We start from the raw sequence: 21,937 nt of genomic DNA, 5'->3' as shown, positions 1-21,937 counted from the left end.
TTACATGCATTAGAATATCAGATCTTTGACCTTCATTTTTGCGAAGCTTCCAACTGCGTAAATGATAATGAATTAGCAGTCCCGGTTTACTCTTTGCATGAGACGCAACAAGGATTTCTATAATAACAGGCAACCAAATAAATGACATAAAAGATAAGAAAATCCAAACATAAATCACAGGAAATCACGGAAACTAAAATCTATACAGTAAAAACTGGAAGGGAGGTATACGAGTAAGTGGAGGCAGACGAAACGCGATTTCTCATTACGCCCACAACGGTGTGTAACCGAATCTTACAGAGTACCTCAGCGCCCGCTCGCGGCGTCTGCCTTCCTCGTTTTTTTTCCATACATTCCCTTTTGCTACCCCCATCCGCCATTATGTAGATCCGGCGACGCCGGTCCTTCTTTGACATGCACTCGGAGCAATTAGTATGACGCGTCGTGCAACCCGTATGTCTGCAAAGCAATAGAGTGGTGCGTGCTTACAAATCCGTGTAATGAAAATTACGATGCGTATTGTTATCTCATACTTTATAATGCACTGTTGATATTGTAGCGCTCCCTTTTGCGATACCAACGCGGCGTCGCGAGCGTCTATGAGTGTGCTCTTTGCCTGTACAAAAAATAGATTTGCAGTCATTGTTAATTTTTGGACGTATTCAATATTATACGTATCCATACTATGATTTTTGTTATTTATTGTGCTCCATTATATCGCTAAATTACATGATTTCTTTGCCTGTTAGAACCTAACAGAAACTAATGTCCTTTCACCTTGTTTACACTAGATTAGCCGAAGAAAACTCTATTTCCTATACATGTGTTTATTTAATTTCAATTAAATAAACACATATTTATAGGATAATAAAAACATATGTTTAGGATGTCTTAATTTCTTAGATTTTTTATTGTTAATATTAACTTATAATTTCCACGACTGTAAAAAATTTGAAAATCTTTAAAAATAATTTTAACAAATTTTCTATCAAAATGAAGTTTTAAAATGTTTTTCGGCAATTTAAGTATCTATTAAATTTCAGTATTTCTAAGGTAAATTAATAAATAACCGACGTTCGTTTCTCAAAGAACAATGCCTACAGAATATTTAGTTGGCGATAAGAAGAGAAATGGACGGTCCAAGCAACGCTTTCTCTTTAGATACGCAACTCATCTTGACCGAATTAAGTGCTACATTTTTCCACGTCCACCTATATATTTATTAATCTCCGAAGGGGAAGAGGGATACGTCACTGCGTGCCTTTTGAGAAATGACGCCTGCCAAAGTTAAGTCGGTTGAGCCAAGGCGACGGGGCCTGAGTTATGAGCGTTTGTTGAGCGAACGGATAAAGGCCATTAGGGCGCTCCGTATAATCCTTATCGGGCAACTTGCACTTAGGATTAGTTCTGTCAGAAGTTGCTTTTTTCGGCTACCGCTGGTGCCGTGTCTAGCCTGCGATTAAGGGATAAGCACTCTTAAAAGGTTTGTGTTCGTGCTTAGAAATCAGTTTTTTTTTTGGGTAAGTTATTATCAAAATGAATTAATAGAGTAAGAATTAGGAGATCACTTTAATGTATTGTTACTACAGTCAAAAACAAGACATTACATACAAAAACAAGAAGCTTATCTCCATTTTGTATTAAAGTGGGAAGAGGAAAGAATGTTAACATTTAACAATGTCGAAGTAGAAAGCTTTCGTTTTGTGTTGCCAAAGAAGAAAGTATTTGTTTCTTGGTATTTGCGTTAAATCCTACGTTGGCACCTTGCCCCGTATCGCAAACGTCTTCTTGTGGGCTTGCGGGATATTATACCGCTACTGTTACACTATTATGGTTTTGTAGATTTCTGATACCGGCAATAAAACTTTATATCCGAACAATACGGTAGCTTTTGCTAACATTTGGAATATCGTAAATCCTGAACGTCTTGTATCGATTAGATCATATCGGTCGGTAAATTGCTGAACGCATTATGTCTGGTTACTTAGTAACATTTGATGAGCCCAATAAACATTTTACGATGTCATTTATTCGATCGATACGCGTGTTTCGTTGTAACATATAAACAGCTGAATGAAGTCAAACCTTTGTTTCAACAATTTCATGTATAACTATGCGCAGAAATTTTACGATGTAATAAAGCGAATCTAGTTCAAGAAAATGAAGGCGATATTAAAGTTTTGCAACCACGAAAGTTATTCCTCTCGGCACATTTATCACGTTTACTGTGGTAATATTTTCAAAGCAATGCTTCTGACACAGATTACTTTCGTTGTGGGCTTGCAACGTGAACTTTATTTACCTTTCCCGTTTTGCGTAAGGTTTTATCAAACTGCATCTTAATTCATATATTAAATTCCCTAGCTATATACATGAAAAAAATACTTAAAAAATAACAGATTAAAAATCCCGATGAGTTATAGTTTAATACTATTACTTTTAAAGAGAAAAAAAACAATGTTTATTTTGTTAATTTTCTTGATTTTGATATTTTTTATTGCTATAAACAGGAAGAAGAAACCATTATTGAAGTTATTTTATTACTCGGATTTTTTTCTTTACAAGTTTAGATGTTTTCTTGAATATCTGGTATTTTTTTATAAAAAGGGTTAAGTATAGTGTTTCTGTTTGTCTGTCTTTAAAATGCTAAGCGCGAGGTTGTCACTGTGTAACGTGCCGTGGGGAAAATGTTCGTGTCAAATCACCTTTAAAAGTTCTCTGTGCGTTTCATACGAGGGTGATTAAAAATAGGTGTAAAAGCTTCAAAAGTGTGAATCTATAGCTCCGTTGCTGTCAAAAAATCTATGTAAAGATAATACACTGAGAAAAATCGTTTCCAAAGTTTATATTGCTATATATTAAAATTAATTATTATTAACCCTCTAAAGGCTTTTACGCTTATTTACAATCACCATATCATTATTACTAGATTTAAAACAAAATAAGTGAGCAGTATAATTCATGAATTAAGAATTTTTTTGACCTGTTTTAGAAAATTAAAATGTCATTGTGTTATTTTAAAACAACAAATTATAGATATATATGGCTTCTAAGAAATTTATGCAAGTAAATTGACTTTGCTTAACGTCAGAAATATACGACCAGTTTGAAGAATCATAATAAATCGTTGTTGTATCGCTAATGACTAATCATAAAAGATGTGCTTAAAAAAACATACATGAGATTCACATTGTTGCGCCGTATGAAACAGGTTTATACGTATGACCCATTTCAGTAGAACTACGGTAAAGAAGCACTTTATTATTTCATTCCGCTCGTGATTGTTATTACGGGCACTTGAACTCTGTAAGTAGTTGATTGCTACGGTTGAAGTTGCAAACAAGAATTATTTTTATAACGCGATTTCCAGTCCGTAGCGACGAGAAATAGTCCGGAAAGGAAGTATTCGTTTTTAACAGCATATTTTTTAATATTTCTCAATAATACGTTATAATTAGTTTACATTACTCAGATATACAAATTTTAACACGTAATTTCATTCATTCGTTCGTTCATTCATTTCATTGGCCATCATTGGCCTCCCCGCGGCTACCTGGCTACCCGCGACCTAAATTATGTCGACAGTCCCCCTTGAAGAGGTCCGAACCACGTCGCGCCTTCCGGCTCGTGGACGCCAATCTAAAATCTTTATTAACATGCTAGTACAATAACATATTAACAATATTATAATCATGATTTAAATTATATTATTTCTAAACACTCTTATATAATCTGTCATAACATTTATTCTATACAAATACAGAATCATATTGTAATATAATCTTAATAATTTTGACTACAAATTCGTATAAACATTGCTTTTTTTTCAATTATTAAATAATAATATTATTAATTTAACACGATTACGTTAAATATTAGCGATTCAACCTAACAATAAACACTGTCTGTCTCGTATAGTTACGTAAAAGTGAAATGTTGAACAGGTGTGCGGTGTTAAACAATACTAGAGGTAGATATAAGTCTCTTTGCACAAATTATTGATAACTAATATATAGGGTGGGCCATAAATTTTTACACTTTTGAAACATGTGTAGAAATAAAAGTACAAATGCTATTTTGTTTATGATTTATTAATTACATCGTCGAGATGTGCTCCGTCTCGCCTTTGGCATCCGCGCGCCCCTTACTCTCACGGTTTTGGAGAAATCAAGTGTTGCTATTTGCAAAAATTTTTGGCCCGCCCTATATAATAGACCATGCAAAGCAAATCATTTGACATCTGTCTCACTTCATAGAAAGCAATGACTAGGTCGACGATGCTTGCCTAAAATATACCACCAATTAACTGTTTTCATATTTTGATACAATATACAACATTTTGATACTGAGTCTTCAATCAGTATCAAAATGTTATACTGTAGTAATCTTTATACTATTTATAAAATTTTAGTTCTTTTAATAAGACAAATTAAATATTTTTTTAGTAAATTAATTTTGGGCTCCTCAATAATTTAGGTTAAAAGTTTTTATACACGTATATACAGTTCGAACTAAAGGCACTGGTATAACAAATGTACGTGCCAGACGTTTAAATTCAAGAATGATAGGAATTTCTCTGTGACATTCCTGAAGAGTCACTAGAATAAATAGCCTTTTAATACTCAGAACCTGTATTGCTCTAAAAACGAGGCTTATGCATTTTTATTCCAATCATGTGCAAAATCCAATAATGTGCGAATGTATTATACTTTTCTCGTTTGTTTAAGATGTCGACAAAGTTTCGAAGACTAACAAGTAACCTTTTTTGAGATTTAATGAGTATCAACGTACAATGTTTCGTAGAAATGACAAAAGAAACGAAAAAACGCCTACGTAAAAAGGCATCATTGAAACATATCCTCTCTAACGTCAATGTGTGTGACTGATAACGGGCCAATAAATTTTCGTACTTTAGATCAGACTTGTAATATGGAAACGGCTTTTGTTCGTTGCGCATTATTCCCTTATCAAGTACAAAGTTAATGGGCGCGCTTTGTGTTTCCTATGATTAATTGATTCGTTCACGTATCGGCTCATTGTGATGCAGATTTCTTAAGGTTTTTTACGACTTTCGGTAATTTATTTGTGACTGTTTTAATAATATAATAATCCCTCATATAACACAGATTAGTTCCGCGTTAAATGATAATGCGTTATATGGGCATTCTTTTGTAACGGGTTCATATTACTCCGTATAACGCGTTATGTACAAATGATTCACCTTTACCTTATCACATTGAAGGATATTTAAATTGAATATATTTTATTTTATAAGAGACCTATTGCGACAAAATGCAGATGTACGCATAATTGATATGAATTGTAAAAATCATATATCATCATAAAAACAAGGCGTAAAACGCGTTTTAAAAGTACCGTTTTGTGAGAAAAATCACAGAATTTTTTTTTAATAAAATTATACAATAATCAATCGTTAATAATCAAACGTTTGTCATCTTCCTTAAATTGATATATACTGTCAATATTTACAGAAAAATCTAGCCAAAGTTATTGTATTTCCTTTATATCCGTGTAGTATGCAAGCATTGTATTCCGATATTAATTTATCATACGAATATAAGGCAACGTGATTTGTGAAAAAGTTCAAAGTAATCAACAAAGTCAGCGCTCTATTTGCCGATGCTCGCTTTGAGAAAAAATGAATAAATTGCGTTTGATAAATGACTCGCTCGTTCCGTCGAGTGTAGTTCGCAACTTTCACTAACAATGTCTGTTATTTCTGCAGAAAGTTGAAACATCAAATGCGTTGAACATTCACAATGAGGAAGGTACAAAGCGATGAAACGTTGACAATCTGGTTTCAACGCCTCTATAAATTACATTACCTGTGACAACTTTCCCTCAGGTCGACACTCCGGACAGCGTGCTTCAAAGTGGCCTGGGCCTAGGACCTGGCCCTGACACGGCCTTGAGGTCCATGGTTGACCCGAGAGACTATGACCGCCTCCGCTTTTTACAAATGAATGCCGCCCAACCAAACACCTTTGAAGAGACTATACATAGGGTGAGCCAGATTACTTCCTGCTACGTGTGTTTAAAAGACGGTGTTTGTGTCGTTAAATAAATACTAAAGCTGTTAGAAATATAACTCACTAAAATATATAGACACGTGTTGCTTTTAGAAAATATTAATTCAAGAATTTTAGATGTTTCTAGAATAGCTTTCTTATCATTAGAAAAAAACAGAGGTAAAATATAGAACTTTCATGTAGGTATTATATATCGATTACTAAATTATAGAAGCATTAAAAATATACTAATTTTTTTTAAATATTAATTTTGAATTTAAAAAACAAATTTACTAAAATTTACATGTATTACGACACAAACAAATGTCTTATAAGCCACGAGCAGGAAAATTGCTGTTATGCTCTGGATGGCAAAATTCATTCAATGCTATAAATAATAAGATTATACGGCATAATACGTCGTGTGTAACACACGTACTGCTTATAGTAATGCCTAATACATATTATAAATTTGCTCATATCGAATTTTAGTATTAGTTTATTTCGCAAGATGTAGCAATGGGTATAATTGCTTTATTCTGCTTTAATACATTTTAAAAAGTTACTCTATTAAAATTAAAAATGATTAAGCGTATTTTGTGTGGGATTATTTATCAGTTTATTTTGCCAACAGAGTTGTAACAGTATCAAAATTCAAAATTTTTCAATATCAATGTTTTGGCTTTGATGTTTTTTCGGAATGCTCAAACACTAGGAGGTGGATTTTAAAATGATTAGGACTAAATCTTTTATTATTCCAGATCAATTTTGTAAATAAAGGCTGTTTTTTAATTATAATGTTGAATAGTTTAATATTTGTGTACACATAAATTCGCACATGCACGAAAGAATATTCACAGCACGATTTTGCACGCCATTTCATTTGCATGCTTGAAAAATGGTTTTAGTTATATTATCCGACATTTTTGATGTGTTTATGAACATGTTATTATATTTCTTGTTTTTTTACCGGTTTACTGACATTGTTTATTTTTTGTAACTATAAATTTTCTTCCACAGCTATTTTTATGTAATTAACACCGGGTTATTTTGCATGTCTAAGATTTTGATTTAAATTGAAAATTAAATTTTCTTTTACTTTATATATAAAACACATTCTCTGATTAAAATTGCTTATTAATTTATTAGTAAATGTATTCGTTACTAGAATATTTGAAGGATATTTCTTTTAAACTCCTCCCTATATTTCACATTTCTTTTTTTTTTGTATTGACGACTGTAATATTACAACATATAAGTATTAAATAATAAATAATATTTTGTTTGTTGCAGTTGAAAGTTCAAGAAGCTATGAAGAAAAAGGACAAACTAGCGAGGGAACAGGAGGAGGTAATGTTTTCAAACAGTTATATTGTATTTATGTTAAATCGCGAAATGAACAGTGACTTCGTTCAATTTAATAGTGAGTGATAAAAACTTAAACAAATTCTCCGAAATAGCTGAAAGAATTGCTCGGTTGAACCGGCAGTAGGCGTGGCACATTGCTTGTGCATCCAACGACCGTTAGAGTCAAAAGGTTCTCGAGTGGCAATCAGGATTCGATTGACGCGGTGTGGGAAGTTTCCCAATAGGTAGACGGACGACATAATCAAGACCTATTAAATTGCTGGATGCGAGCGGCGTAAGACTGGGCATTGTCGCTATCTTTGGGGGAGACATAAACCTTTCAGTGGGCTTCTTTCAGCTGACTTGAACTAATGATATTATCGTATGACTATCTTATATATTTTATATTAAATTTTGTAATCGGATCGGTACATTTGCGCTGGTGATTTAAGATATTGAGATAACATGTCTCATTGCATGTATTTTATTAACAAAGATAACATATTACTGTATTGCGATTGTAGGTTGCCGTAATTAATCTTAGACAGTTTTTTTAATTAATACACGACTTAACGTCTATCAAATAAATTTCATTATAAAATAAACGAGAATTATTATTATTATAATTTAAAGAAAGTAGCTTTAGTACGCAGTTTGTGTTTAATATAGGACATAATTGAAGTCATATTTTTAACCTGCATATATGTTAAAATTATATTCTTACATATAAAATGATTCTCTGTGTCTATTCGTCACGCCATAGCCTGAAAACGACATTACCGATTTATTAATTTAATTTATCATTTTACCGATACTTTATTGAATAATTTTATAGAGAACTACGCGGAAACTTGAAAAGTTTCAGAAATATAGTTACTATTGAATCCTTACGCATTTGGTAGTTCGCTGTAAAATTGTCGGCTTTGATAATTAATGCGATGCAATTTTTATTGTCGTTTAAAAGCTGCGTCGATCAGTATTTTTGATACCAAAATTTATTAAATTATTTCAAAAGTAATCAATAAATAAAGTGATCGTTCTGAAATAGATTTAATGTTAAATGTTTCGGAATGCGACGAGCCAATTACTTCTGATTATTTACGATAATATCTATTTTATACGAATAACATGCTTCTATTTTAAAAATATAAACAATTGTTAAAATTTGATGCGAATATATATAACCCTATTTTAATTATCGATTTTATGTTTGTAGCGTTAAAACTCATCAACTCGTTGCGTTGATTTTAACATATTTTTTATTTCCTTTTAAATGTAGAACATACATCGATTACAGAACATCATGTTTAATGTGTATACGCGGAAATTAGAAGCGTATAAACATCGTCATTGTCAGTAAGAAAATTAAAAGTTGTAGTAATTAAATATGCGGTATTTGTTAAGAATAGTATAACCATCATCGTACGGATATAATTATGACTATTTCCGTCTGTCGCTTGCATTATTTGTAGCCCTTTAAATTCAAGCCGTTAGATCGGAGAACACATTGTGTTATAGACTGGTACATTGTGAAGACATTGCAATAGCAACTAGAAGAAGACATTGATATAGCATATAACATTTTCTCCCGACAAAAGTTTTCATTACAATCACCATTTCAGCGGAAGCAGATCCTTGCAGCACATAAGCCTTCTCCATAGATTTCTAAAAGGATAATTTGCATCCAGTTCTTACTACAAGTTTGAATTCTTATGTTCGAATGACAGTGATATGAGCGACAGCTGACAATGTTTCGAATGGCTCGCGCATTCGACGTGCGAATCGACCCGAAGTCCAATCGCGCCCTAATCTCGAGCTAAGCCTATTACGAACAGTTGTATCGCTTCCCTTCAAAACTTCGGAAGCCCTTGGTTCGAAATGTGCCCGACATTTCGATCGCTCGTAAAACTATGAGATCTTACCGCTCCGTGATGGAGAATATTGAAATTTTACGACCGCAATCAGCCATTCACCGCACGAGCCGGTACCTAATGCGGGTTATTAAAAATTAGGCAGTGAGTCGGTCGGATCATTGATTTTTTTTTGTTGACGGTATCAGTATTCACTACAAATTCACCGCGCTCTTTACTTTCCTAAGAAATTTACTTCCTTTTTTATTTTTTGCAACATTTAATGCGTGTACGATTAATATAAATCATGGCATACTTTTAAGGTTTTTCATTGCGTGCAAAATTATTAAATATTTTGTTGTTAACAGAAATTTATTAGTAAATAACTAACATGAACCTTTTAAATAACGAGATATCACTGCATATTTTGGATAAATAGCCTCTGTAATATTTTTTAAAGTACGAAGTTAGCTTTGCCGACGTCACTAATATATCTTGGTGACTACAATACACAGCAATAATACAATGCGTGGTAGCCCAGCAGCGGAGTAAAAAACTTGCAATCATAGGTCGCGGGTCTGATTCCCGGTATACAATTTGTGCATTAATTATATAGTATTGCCACTGCTCACAAACAAATTTCCAGAGGAAGCAGTAGCATCATCTGCGTACCGTAAACATCACACTGCAATCGGCCAACCTGCCTGACAAGTGTCACGATTATGGTGAATCCCCGATAGATATCTTTGAACAGGGTCTGTGCCTTGTAGTGGGCGTGCCCACGAGGTTTTTTTGTTTTTTTTATCTTTCAATATAGACTGCACAAAGGACGAATAACTTTATACTTGTTTTTTTTTTTGTTTTAAAGAAATATATAAAATCTCTGAATCACTTAATTATTTCTGATACAATAACTCATTTCAAATAATCAAGACGTAAAACTGGCCGTTTCGACTGGCGATCCTTCTCGAACAAAAACCTCCGTTTCGTTCTTCTACGCACCGTACCTCATTTCCTTAAATAAAACGAAACGCAAATCCCTTCCATGTACTTTGCCAGCCGTCTCGGAAACAAACGTGCATAAATTAACTTAATGTTCAATACTTTTCTACTTACGTAAAAGTGGTCGTTTTATTGCCGCTTTTGAAAATTTATTGTCAAGTACGCGAATGCTTTAAATCGGGTATACCTTTTATATATTTTGGTTATAAAAACGTTTCTGCCCTGTTTCATCATGGAAACCAATGTCAAGATTGATTTGAACGAACAAGTACGAATATAAAGAACTTACAGATATATTTCTATAGATATATTTCTACTAAGTAAAATTATTAACCGAATTTGATTAACTTTATCGGAAAACGAGAAATACTTTACTCCTTAAAATTGACTTTTTCACACTGTCGAGCTGGAACACACACGTCTTACATTTTATTAATGTCTCTTGCTGAGCACATAAAATAAAAATTATTACAATTCCATAATTAATACAGTGTGACCGGAATCACTGTACCGCTAACTACCTAGTGTGCAGCACAGAGGTTAGTATTTAAGTAAAATTTTAAGAATGGGAATATACGATTTAAAATAGAACATTTAAAGACAATAATGAAATTATTCAATATTTTGTTTATAATGTTACCAACATATTTCGTAAAAAAATAACATACAACACATAACCTTTTCACTTTTGTAGCAAAAAAAAATAACATATAACCAACAAAAAACGTAACAAAAATTATTTAATATTAATAATAAGTTTTAATATGCGTGTCTTAATGATTAGCTGTAGGTGTAGAAGTTTTAAAAGGTAGAATGTTACTGTATAAAATGATCACTCAAAAAATCTATTGGAAAACAACGGTCCTATAACTTCTGGTGGTACATAGTCTCTTTTTCTTACCATATTACCATTAGTTTACTTATTATTTCTGTAATCATTAATATTTGGAAAGGTTGTACGATATATTAATTGACAACAAAAATATATTCACCCCTTTAAAGATTTTCAATCTATCACTCTGTGTTACATAACTTTAAACAGTTCTATCAACTACATTAATTGAAAATAATTACAAAAATTAAAAACTGGTAATTTTTACCTTAATAATTATTAATATCTATACTACAATTTTCCGTTCGCGTAAAATTTGACCAGTTTAAACAAAGTTACAAGTATTAAATTCGAAGGATCATTAAGTTCATAAGATGGATATTAACTTCGTCTTATTGTTACAGATTTTGAGGGACATAAGACACGGCCTCATGAACATGGGAAGGGATGGTATCCGAGGGCCATTTGGAGGTTAGTTGCACACATTTTTTATAGTACATTTATACATTTGAAGCCATTCGTCCTGAGTTGCATAAATTTGTATATAATGCTAAAGTTAATAAATTGTGTTTTTAAATGTTTTATTCTTAAATAATATGACAACTCAGTTGATTGGGGAATAAAATAATGTAATAAATATATATTATAAATGTTGTAAAATATTTAATATTATTATTTTATGTTAAACAACGACGTTTATTTTTATGGCATTTTGAAAACAATTGGAAGTAAAAAAAAACAATCTTTTATTTTTTTGAACGTTGTTTACCTTAATATTTAAGCCTTTTCTAAATCTCAAAATGCCATATCTGAACAACAATTACATCAAAGCCTAAACAGGAGCATGTTGCTTGCACGTTGTTTTGGCACTTTATTTGGAAAATTTTTGCGGAATGCTTACTTGTTGTCATTGATTTGTCGTTCGGTACCATGACTTTTGAAACGCTTTCGATGTGCATCTGTCATTCATTGTTTTACATTATTTTAATAAATTCATTTTTAATACGAATGTTTAAAAGAAGCCATTTAAAAAATAAAAACGATTACAGCGCTAACAAGCGGAAAAAAAACCAAAAAAATAAAATAAATATAAACCTCTCGTGAATTCATCTTCATCCATCAAGATATTTTGGTTGCGAAAAATGCTGAGTGCATGTTGTTTTGAAATATGTTGCATCAACCACGCACGGCTTTCCGATGTTCGTACACAGCTTGAACCGCAGTGTTGTAAGTGAAACCGCCATATTGTGGAAGGGGCATTTTAACGGTAAACTTTTTTGCAATTTTGTTTGCACGTACAAATTTTTATTTGCACAGTTACAAAGCTAAATTACTTTCGAAAGTTAATTGATTACTCGTTTGCAGACGACACTTATATGTACGACGACGAAGCCCGTGGTCTATCCGGGAGAGGGCATTGGTATGACGAACCGCCGTATGAGAGCGATCCTGAAGATTTTCTCATGGGCGGAGGAACGCCCGCAGCGACATTTCAAAATGGAAGAGTTTGTTTCACACTCAATCTCAGGAACGAGTCTAGGGGAGAAGGCGTGATATCGCTCAGGAGTGCCGGTGACATCAGTTTAGCGAGGGCCCCTCGACGCGGATTAATAATTCCCCAAAGCGGTCCCTACCCGACTACGGTCATCCCTCTCCACACAGCTAGGGATCGCGAAAGCGGGGATTACGCCGCATCCGACATACAATCGATTGGTTCGCGATTATCGGGAATTTCGTTGGAATCCAGCCGCTCCGAACGGGATAACAGAAGAGGTTACCGCCAAATGTCAGGATACCGGATAGGAATCGATCCTCTGTCACCCGCGTCGTCCGACTATGAAGACCAAGAGAGTGAAACTGATTCCCAACACATAGCCACCGTGCATAAGGTATTTGTACATTAACATCTGGTGAATAAATGATTTCGGAATGAAGTCGTTTCCTTTATTAAAACCTATCAAATTATGAATTTATAATTGCAGTCGGCCGAGGAGTGTGAAGGGGTATCTAATTTAGCTGGGAAAGTAAGAGGACTTAGGCAAGATGTCCAAAGGAAAATCTCAAGATTAAGGCAAGAGAGGGGTCCGGATTCCACCGATAGAAGAACGAGTGCAGATCAGGCTTTCCCGTGTTCTAATAGTTCATTTGAAAGTCTCCCCAGCGGATCAGGCAGTAGTGAGTGGATTTATTGAGTTATTTGTCGATGTTAATATAAATGTTTGTAAATAAGTTTGTCTTTCCTTTCTTTGTACCATAACGCCCTAATTTTTACTTCCAGCTTATGTGTTTTGTATGTATCATTCATTTACTGTGCCCATTTTCATTTAAAATATATATAACTCTTCTATGAACAGTCATACCGAGATGTATTTACAGGTATTTGGTGTTTTAACGTGTAAAAATAAAGTTGTGTTCACTTGAGTCGCTAAGCGTACAAATATTTATGTACAGGCACTCAGGCATTGGTTCGCGCCGGTAGTAATCACTCATCTCTCTCGGCAGAAGAAAACATAGAATTAAGTCCGGCCGGGCGGAGTTTACTAGTGCCGCAAATGCTGTGCCGAGCTCGAGCGCTCGTCGATTACGTGCCCAATATTTATGAGAAAGATGCTTTGAGATACAAGGTAACGTAATTTACTACCATTCTTTCCGCGTATAACAATTTGTTGAACCACACTGTAACAACCTACACTTTGTCAACAGAAAGGAGATATCATCGAAGTGATCAACATGAACGCTTCCGGTATTTGGCGCGGCGTGTTAAACAACAAAGTTGGAAATTTCAAATTTGCGAATGTCGAAGTGCTCTCCGACAGAGATACTTTGAGATCTAGGGCGCCTAAGTGGTGTAAAAGTCGCGAAAGACTCTGGGAAACCCGACCAAGAACTGTAGAGGAACTGCTTAAAAGGATAGATTTACCTGAGTATGCTTTGGCTTTCGCTAGAAACGGCTACGAAGATATCGAGTTGTTCAAAGAGATCGAGCCATCGGACCTTGATTATCTAGGCATCATGACTCCTGATCATCGAACCCGTATTCTGGCCGCTGTACAGCTGCTGCACCAGCTTGAATGTGAGTTTAATTACAAATTAAACGAATTATACTCATTATGTTACATGTTAGTTATTCTGGTCGATAATATAAGAATTTTGTTCTGTGACAAGGTGGCGAAGGTGACGGGGAAGCCGAAGGCGGTGGATCCAGCTCCGAAGGCGGCGATTCTCCCTTTGGGCGCAGGCAGTTTCCACGCGATTCCGGTTGTTATGAAGGCGGGGTTGGTGTAGGCGGCGTTAGGGTTCGTACTTCGCCTTTAGTGCACAGAGCGGACGAACCATCTCACCGGCCCCCTGATCCGGCGCCTCAGGTGAAGCGTTCTATTAGGCGGAGGCAGCCTGATGAAGCAGAATGCGATAGAATCGAGCGCTACCCGGGTTCAGGTGCGGAAAGGGCTGTCGCTCGCAGTGGAGGTCTCCCAGGGGGCGCGAGGGATGACACTTGCGAAACTGATCATAAGCTGAACGTCGTGAAGTTCGTAGCTGGAGGGGAGCCGTGTGCGTCTGAGAAGAGCAGCGATTCTGGTGTGAGTAGTTCCTCTCTGAGTTCTGCACATCCACATCGTACTTGAGCTCGGCCCTCCGCGCCCGCGCTTGCCTAGACGCTAGCGCGGGCGCGAGCGCACCCCGCGCCGCCGCCCGCACCACACTGCGAACCCGCAGCACTGACCGAAACCTAATGACACTCCTCCGATTCCGTATAATTTTCGTGCTAAAAGTGAAGTAACTGTTTTCGATGTCTTTACTTTCCGATTCATAGTAATAACTAGTTAGGCACAAAGTTATTGTAGCATTTTTATATACCTTTAATTGTATACTTGTCTTTAGAGAAATGTTATGATGTTTGTTAAATAACAATATTTTTCTGTGAAAGATTACCTGCTTTGATTGTGACACAAGCATTATCAAAAGTTAGTTATTTTATAATGAATGGCTTATAATTTTCATCATATATTGGCGTAATATTAACTGGTACATTTAAAAAAAAATATCGTGTACTAATTAAAACGGTAATGAATTTACTGAAATATCGACCTGTACGCAACGGCCTTTACTAACCTTAAAATTAAATCGACTAAACGCATCTGTTACAACAACAGAGCAGGGAATGTTTAACGCTTGAAAAAATACACTAAATCACTAATAGCATTAATAGATTTAGAAATAAGACTGAATACTTTGTCTGATCAGCTTTAAAAGTTTCAAATATATATCTTGTCCTGCATGCGGCCTGTCCAATAGTTTTCAATAAATTACATTTGTAACCAGATCAAGCAAAATATAAATACGTCATTGTATCATATCCGGGTATATGTAAAATAATATCATATTTCTTCTTAGTATAATACGGAACTATATAAAATTTCTTAATATGAATCAAATTTTAAGAGAATAAATTATTTGCAAAGTACGACCACTGTGAACACTGCCTTTTGTATTTGAATGAGAAATTGATGTTATTAAAATTTAATACCTGACGCACTACTTAAAATATTTAATATCATAAGAATTAAACTTCATTTTTTAAAATATAATAATAATAAATTTACAGTTTCATTCTATGTTCAAATTTGTATAATTTTAAAGTAAATAATTTTTTACTCGACATGATTTTTAAATGTCCGATAAAATTAAAAAAAAAAACAATTATTGTAATGGATATTTGATTTGAATTTAAAACAGTTGCAAAACTTCGAACTGCTTACTTTCATTTATGTATGTTTAAAGTAATATTTATGCAAGTTGCATTTAACCATAAATTATAATGAAGGCAATAAGCCCATTGTATGTAGGAAACTAAATTAAGCGTTGAAAGCGCATTTTCAATAGCAATAATTGTAAATAATTGAAATAGATAGGTTAATTATTGTATGTTAAATTTTTTTGTAATTTTTTTAAGAGAGCTTTATGCGGCGTTCCGCATGTACAGAGATAGTACTTAGGTGTGGAGTGAAATTGAATTTCACCATAATATTCCCGATATTTGGTAATAATTAACGATAATTTTGCATTTATTCGCTACTTTTGCTAATCTCTGATGTTGTGGACATGTCTGTAAACATACTTTGCGAATTTCTGTCATCGTCGTAGATTTTAAATTCTATGCACAATTATGTTTTGACATTCAATTGTTTTACAAAAGGAATAGCTTTTCATAGAAGTTGTTTAAATAAATACACTTGTTTTGAGATGTTAATTAATTTGTAAATGACGATTGAATAATTTAGATTGCACTGTAGCTCTTTATTATACTTACGTTCGTATAACAATTGTACTAATTAGCAATCATATATACAGAGTTTGGGAAATCTCATAAAAATTAGACGGAGCTACGTCCTGTAGTGTTTCCATTTGTAAATTATGTATTTAAAAAATTCATCAAACAATTTTTGACTATGATCGTGAACTAGTCCGAACTATTAAATGTATATAGATAAATGTTTGTTACTTGTATATTGTAGATAGAACATATTTCTTTTGACGATTATTGTATATTCAATAATTAATACTTTATCGAAATTAATGTTGAAAAATAATTTATTTATATAATTGTTTCTGATGCCTCGGTAGATTGATGGCCCCTGTTAACACTAACGGTCTAATTTTAATTTCCTTATGATTGTGATTATTATAATTAAGCTATATAAAATATATTTTCATTTGATTGTGTTACTCACATTACGCAGCGACTGTTCTTTTTGTAGCCATATTTATATTTTTTTAAAACCGACTTTATGTGTAAGTTTACAGTTCTACAGACATGGATTCTAAATAAATAAATCCAAAAATTTATGAGTGTTTCATTGTTTTCATCCACAATGTCCAACTACGTTTTATTCCTTTTTACAATTTACGTTCGGTAATAAAAACCTGACAATTGCCTAAAGAAATGAAATTATGTTATAAATAAATAAACAACGTTTAAAAGAATAGTGACAACTTTGAGAAATAGTGTAAATAGTTTATGAAAGAGATATTTTACGAGCGTGCTCGTAAAAGTGCGGCAGTACTGGAGGAATTTACTAGTTTTTAATAAGCAGTAAATTCCAATTTTATGAACCACAAATTACGAAATGAATTCCAAAAGTGATAAAACCTACAAGGTATCGGAAGTCTTAATTAAACTCATTAATTTTAACTTTTCTTGCAACTTACGTAATTGCATTAATTTATAATTAAGTTTCTCTTGGTTGCAACATTTGTTTTAAAAAAGAATATTTCAATTACACTTTCAACAAAAATATGCAATTATCCATATTATGGGTGTGATAGTTGGAAGCCATGCTTATATTTGCCATTCTTCATTGACGAAATAATATAAAGCCAGTTATGATCTATCTGGTGTATATGTTACAGAGATTATTTAAAATGATTGACCCAACAATATAGAAAGCGATTATCCAACTGTCCGCATCCGAATTCAAATCGACATTCGAATTTTGATTAAAATGAACAATAATAAGTCAACACTAAAAGTTGTCATGACCGTGGTGGCCAGTAATAACGCTCCACAATTATTAAAATAATGTCACAAGAATTATTTTATATATTCATATTATCATTTACTAGGTCTAATGTTCGTATTGAATATAATTTATTAACTTCAAGACATAGGCCTTTCCAAATGTTTCAAACAGTACAGTTGTCGTCTACAGTTCAAAAATTTTATTTGAGCCAGATTCGACAGGCTCACTCGAGTTGGTAAAGTTTTAATGCTAACTTCAAATTTTCATAGAAATTCTTGCAATTAAAGACCTTGACGAAGCGAGAAATACTTTCTGATCAAATAAATTAAAAATACCAACAATTTAGTGGTAAATTGTAATACAATTAATTGTACACGTGCGTATCAAATCTTCAATCTATGGACCTGGCCACGAAAACGTTCTAAATTTAAATTGTCAAAGAATATTTGTGTGGTAAGAGTTACAACTCTGTAAATGAATTCATGACCATATTAATGTGTGTTAAATGTATATATTTTATTTAAAATAATCCCACTGTGGGGCATGTCATTTCACCTGTTTTTCCCAGATCTGAGATAATTCATTCGAACAGGTAATGAAACTTGACGTCCAAAGAAGGTGTAATCCATCGTAATATGAATAAACAATTTTTGAATTTCATAAGAAGAATTTTCAAAGATCAGAGTAGTGGAAATCAGTGCATTTTTAAAAATTTTGTTATAATAAAATAAAGATTTAATAAGGCTTCTTTTCGAAGAGCAACCGCCTGCTTATAAACACGTTTAAAAATAGCGGCATCCACCAAGGTTTCTGATCGGACGTCGCGGGTGTTCCTTCTTGTTTACCTGTCTACTGAGCACAAAGTAATTAATTTTTGTTTTTATAGCAACACTGCTTACCTTATAAAATATATACTTGTTTGTTTTAATAATTGTTTCACGAAAACATCGCCTTTATATAACAGGGTTTTACATTTAAAATGTAAATGTTTTTCTTTTCAATAAAAATACTTTTGACGGGTGAATAGTTCGAAATATTTATACGAGAGACCTGTAATATATAAATTGCCATTTTTCAAATGATATCCAATGTAAATTCCTCCACAATCGTTCAAAAGTGATAGTAAATCCCACAGAGCATCGGAACAGAACACAGAAAAAGTTTCTTAGATAAAAATTTTTTTTTTTGAAGTATTTATTATTTATATTATTACTATCTTATAATTGGGGACCCCAAAAATACTAGATATAGTATAATGTAATCAAATATATTCTTAATTTATACATATCTTGATGAGCAGACATTGTGTAGCGGTAGAGGACTGAGTTTTGATCGTAGGTCGCGGGTTCAATTCCCGGGATACAATCTTATGTAATTCACACTTTGTGTATTCATTATAAAGGTTTCCATACCAAATTGCGATCGCCGACTCGCCTGCCAACCATGGCGATAATGTTGTATCCTTATAAAATTCTTTCAGGAAGGCTTATGCCTTGCAGTGAGCGTCTATGGGCTGAAACGACGACGACTATATATTTCCTGTTTAGAATTTATTACAATATCTGAAAGTATAGCAAAGGGAACACCCAGGAAACACTGTATAAACGCTACTATGTTCTGTAATAAAAAGCAGTGGAAAGAACAATCGAGAACTTTCCTTGTGAAAAACATAGATCAATGAAATATATTTTGTGTGTAAAAACTTTTCTGGCTTCAAATTTTTACTTACATTTAATTAAAATGTTTTGTATATTTACTAATGTGTCTACATTTAAAACGAAAACATAATTCTCTTCCGAAATAGGTTTACAAATACTGTTTAAAAATGTAATTCCTGATATATTTTTACGTTGGATTATAGTATTCAGATACTAATGGGTTTTATAAAAGTAATTTACGTGAAATTAAAATTATTTTGTACTACATTCGTTCTATTTTCTTAATATTTTTGATACGATAAAGAATCTGTTCTGAGAAATATAAAAATCTTTATATTACAACAACGTAACACAAACAAGCAATGTTTTTAAATAAACCACTTTGCATTTTATTATCACGTATGCTGTTTGGACTCCTCACCTACCGCATTTTTCTAAGAATTCTCATTAACAAGTCATAAGTGGACTTATTTCTAACACCTTGCCTAATCTTTATTTTGTACAGATAATATTTTGTTTGATTTTTATTCCTTTCTGTTTTGAGTTATAAGCGTAAAAATGATATATTTTTTTTATAAATTTAGTATTTTATATATTAAGACATCAGCATAATGCCATCTATCAGGTTTAATTTTATTGAAAAGCATTTATTATCATTCATCCGCCATTGACTTAGTTGATATATCTGTACACGGTGTTAAAAACACTCCATTCTATATAGCACAGTTTAGTTTTTCTACACACAAGGCAGACAAACTATCTTGTAAGGTCGTCGGAACATAGAGAATGTAGGGCGCTTTCAACATATCGTTTTGGAAATTAATTATCGGGAAAGCCTACGTCCAGCTGTCGACAACATATAACTAAAATAATAATAATTCACACCATTAATCTCAATATCTGTTCGTCGACAGCCGTCAGCGATGTGTACTATCAAGACTTCTGCAACGCGTAAAAAATTACGTACTTTTCAAAATAAATGTTAATAACCAGTGTTCAATGATACAATGTTTAAGAACGATATCACAATGCAGACAATTCAGTATCCTTAATGATATCAAAATTCAAACAATTTCCTCGTTACAAATGTGCTTCTGCGCACTTGTAAATCACTTACGTCAAAAGTAGATTTTACCCTTTGGATTCTGTTCAAGTAAAACGTTGAATGCAATTCGCGGGAGGACAAGAAAGTTCCAACTTTGCTTTTAGCACTTTGACACTGGCTTATCGCGTTCCTAATGCAATTAACATTTCGGATATGATATTCAAACTAAGATTTACTCCCTCAACTCACTTACTCAATTTTCTCTTAGTTTTGAACATCCTTTATATAAAGTTTAAGCTACTTAGAGGTAACGGAAAATGTTTTAAGGGATTTATCTATCATAATAGAATATGATTCATTTTAAAATTGGTATTTATTCTGAAATTTTATTGTTTTGTTTTTAGTCTGTTATTGTAATATACTACAATGCTGAATTTTATACCAAAACCAACAAAATAACTTACTGAGATATGCGAGTTGACCAAAAGGGATGGATTGTTTTTTTATTTAACATAATTTGTATCGCCGGGGTGTATAGCTCACAATGTATAATTTATTTCTAGCTTCTTTCTTCTATGAGAAGCTAGGAGTAGAAAGATTTTCCTATGGATAACGGTAAGTACGATTTAGTGCTTACGTATGAAAATAAAATTTATGCGTATAAAAAAAATATTATAATATTACTAAATCCAATACAATTGTCTTTTATATTATTTGAAGGCGTAGCGTAAGCGCTTTAGTACGTTACGTACCCTGAGATTTATTTGTCAGTTGCCTGACAGCTACTCAAAACATTCTAGCGAGTTGGTATACCAAGGTTTTTGCAAATGATTACGTGATTACGTCTTTTGGATTCAAATCGGGAACGGTGTCTGAGTAGGTGTTGAGAGGTGCGTACATTCGAGTCGTCACGTGGACAGGCGTCGCTGTCGATTACTTTAAAACGATCTCAGTACTGTTGCAGTACACATGTCCGCTTATCAGATGCGTGAGATGGAATTTTTAGGCAGTTTGGTTATAACGGAGAATTTTGTAAGAAGTCCTGTGGTGTGTCGACCTTGAGCTGAGCTCTCGCATATAGCCTGCCAAATACCTGTAGCATACGTAAAACATAGTGTGTGATCAAAACGAAAGGTTGAATGCGAAAGAAGAATGAATACTTTATGAAAATATAGGATAAAATATTACTATTTTTAACGGATAAAGGTGATTTATTTAGTAACGAACGTTTGCAGCAAACTCATGGTTAATAGCAAGGCTTTACGCTTCGACTTGGTGTCTTATATGAGACGTATTTTGATTGCTTCTTCCAGTTTATAAACTTTAAATAAAAACTTGTCGAGTGGATATACGATTTATTATCCATCATAGAACAAAGAGCTTTAATATTATTTAAAAACGAGAACAAAGAGCTTTATTGTAGCATCGAATAAACGTAATTATGTTGAAATTGTGTATGTTTATACCAAAAAAAAGTATTTATTTATAAGAAAAAAGATATACATTTCTAATATGCATTTTTTACGCAGGCAAACGATTGTAGAAGAAAACTTTATTTTTAATAAATCTCTTTTAAAATGTCTCCAATCTGCACATTGTACGTTAAACTAAACGAAAACTAAATAGAAACATAAGAACAAAGGCTTCAAAAGT

The 21,937-nt window shown here is 33.2% G+C and overlaps 1 protein-coding gene across 7 annotated transcripts in view; it reads left to right on the top strand.

The window, feature by feature from the left end:
• Positions 1 to 15,637, top strand: part of SKIP (Shal K[+] channel interacting protein) — a 170,556-nt gene extending 154,919 nt beyond the window's left edge. For 2 of the 7 annotated variants that reach the window (XM_068775046.1, XM_068775045.1), the window contains exons 6-13: positions 5,867 to 6,025; positions 7,323 to 7,379; positions 11,465 to 11,531; positions 12,426 to 12,949; positions 13,043 to 13,235; positions 13,512 to 13,684; positions 13,764 to 14,133; positions 14,226 to 15,637. In XM_068775046.1, coding sequence (XP_068631147.1) covers positions 5,867 to 6,025; positions 7,323 to 7,379; positions 11,465 to 11,531; positions 12,426 to 12,949; positions 13,043 to 13,235; positions 13,512 to 13,684; positions 13,764 to 14,133; positions 14,226 to 14,686 — 2,004 coding nt within the window. In that variant the 3' untranslated portion in view covers positions 14,687 to 15,637. Of the gene's footprint in view, positions 1 to 5,866; positions 6,026 to 7,322; positions 7,380 to 11,464; positions 11,532 to 12,425; positions 12,950 to 13,042; positions 13,236 to 13,511; positions 13,685 to 13,763; positions 14,134 to 14,206 lie in introns of all 7 variants that reach the window. The other 5 variants (XM_068775047.1, XM_068775049.1, XM_068775048.1 and 2 more) reach the window with 5 other exon arrangements.
• The last annotated feature ends 6,300 nt before the right edge of the window (positions 15,638 to 21,937 follow it).

This window comes from Battus philenor, unplaced genomic scaffold, assembly GCF_028537555.1.
Source record: "Battus philenor isolate CCGP_79_NKW_IND1 unplaced genomic scaffold, ilBatPhil1.0.hap1 SCAF_8, whole genome shotgun sequence".
In the NCBI taxonomy this organism is placed as follows: Eukaryota; Metazoa; Arthropoda; class Insecta; order Lepidoptera; family Papilionidae; genus Battus; species Battus philenor.
This window is presented reverse-complemented; position numbering and strand designations above follow the sequence as displayed.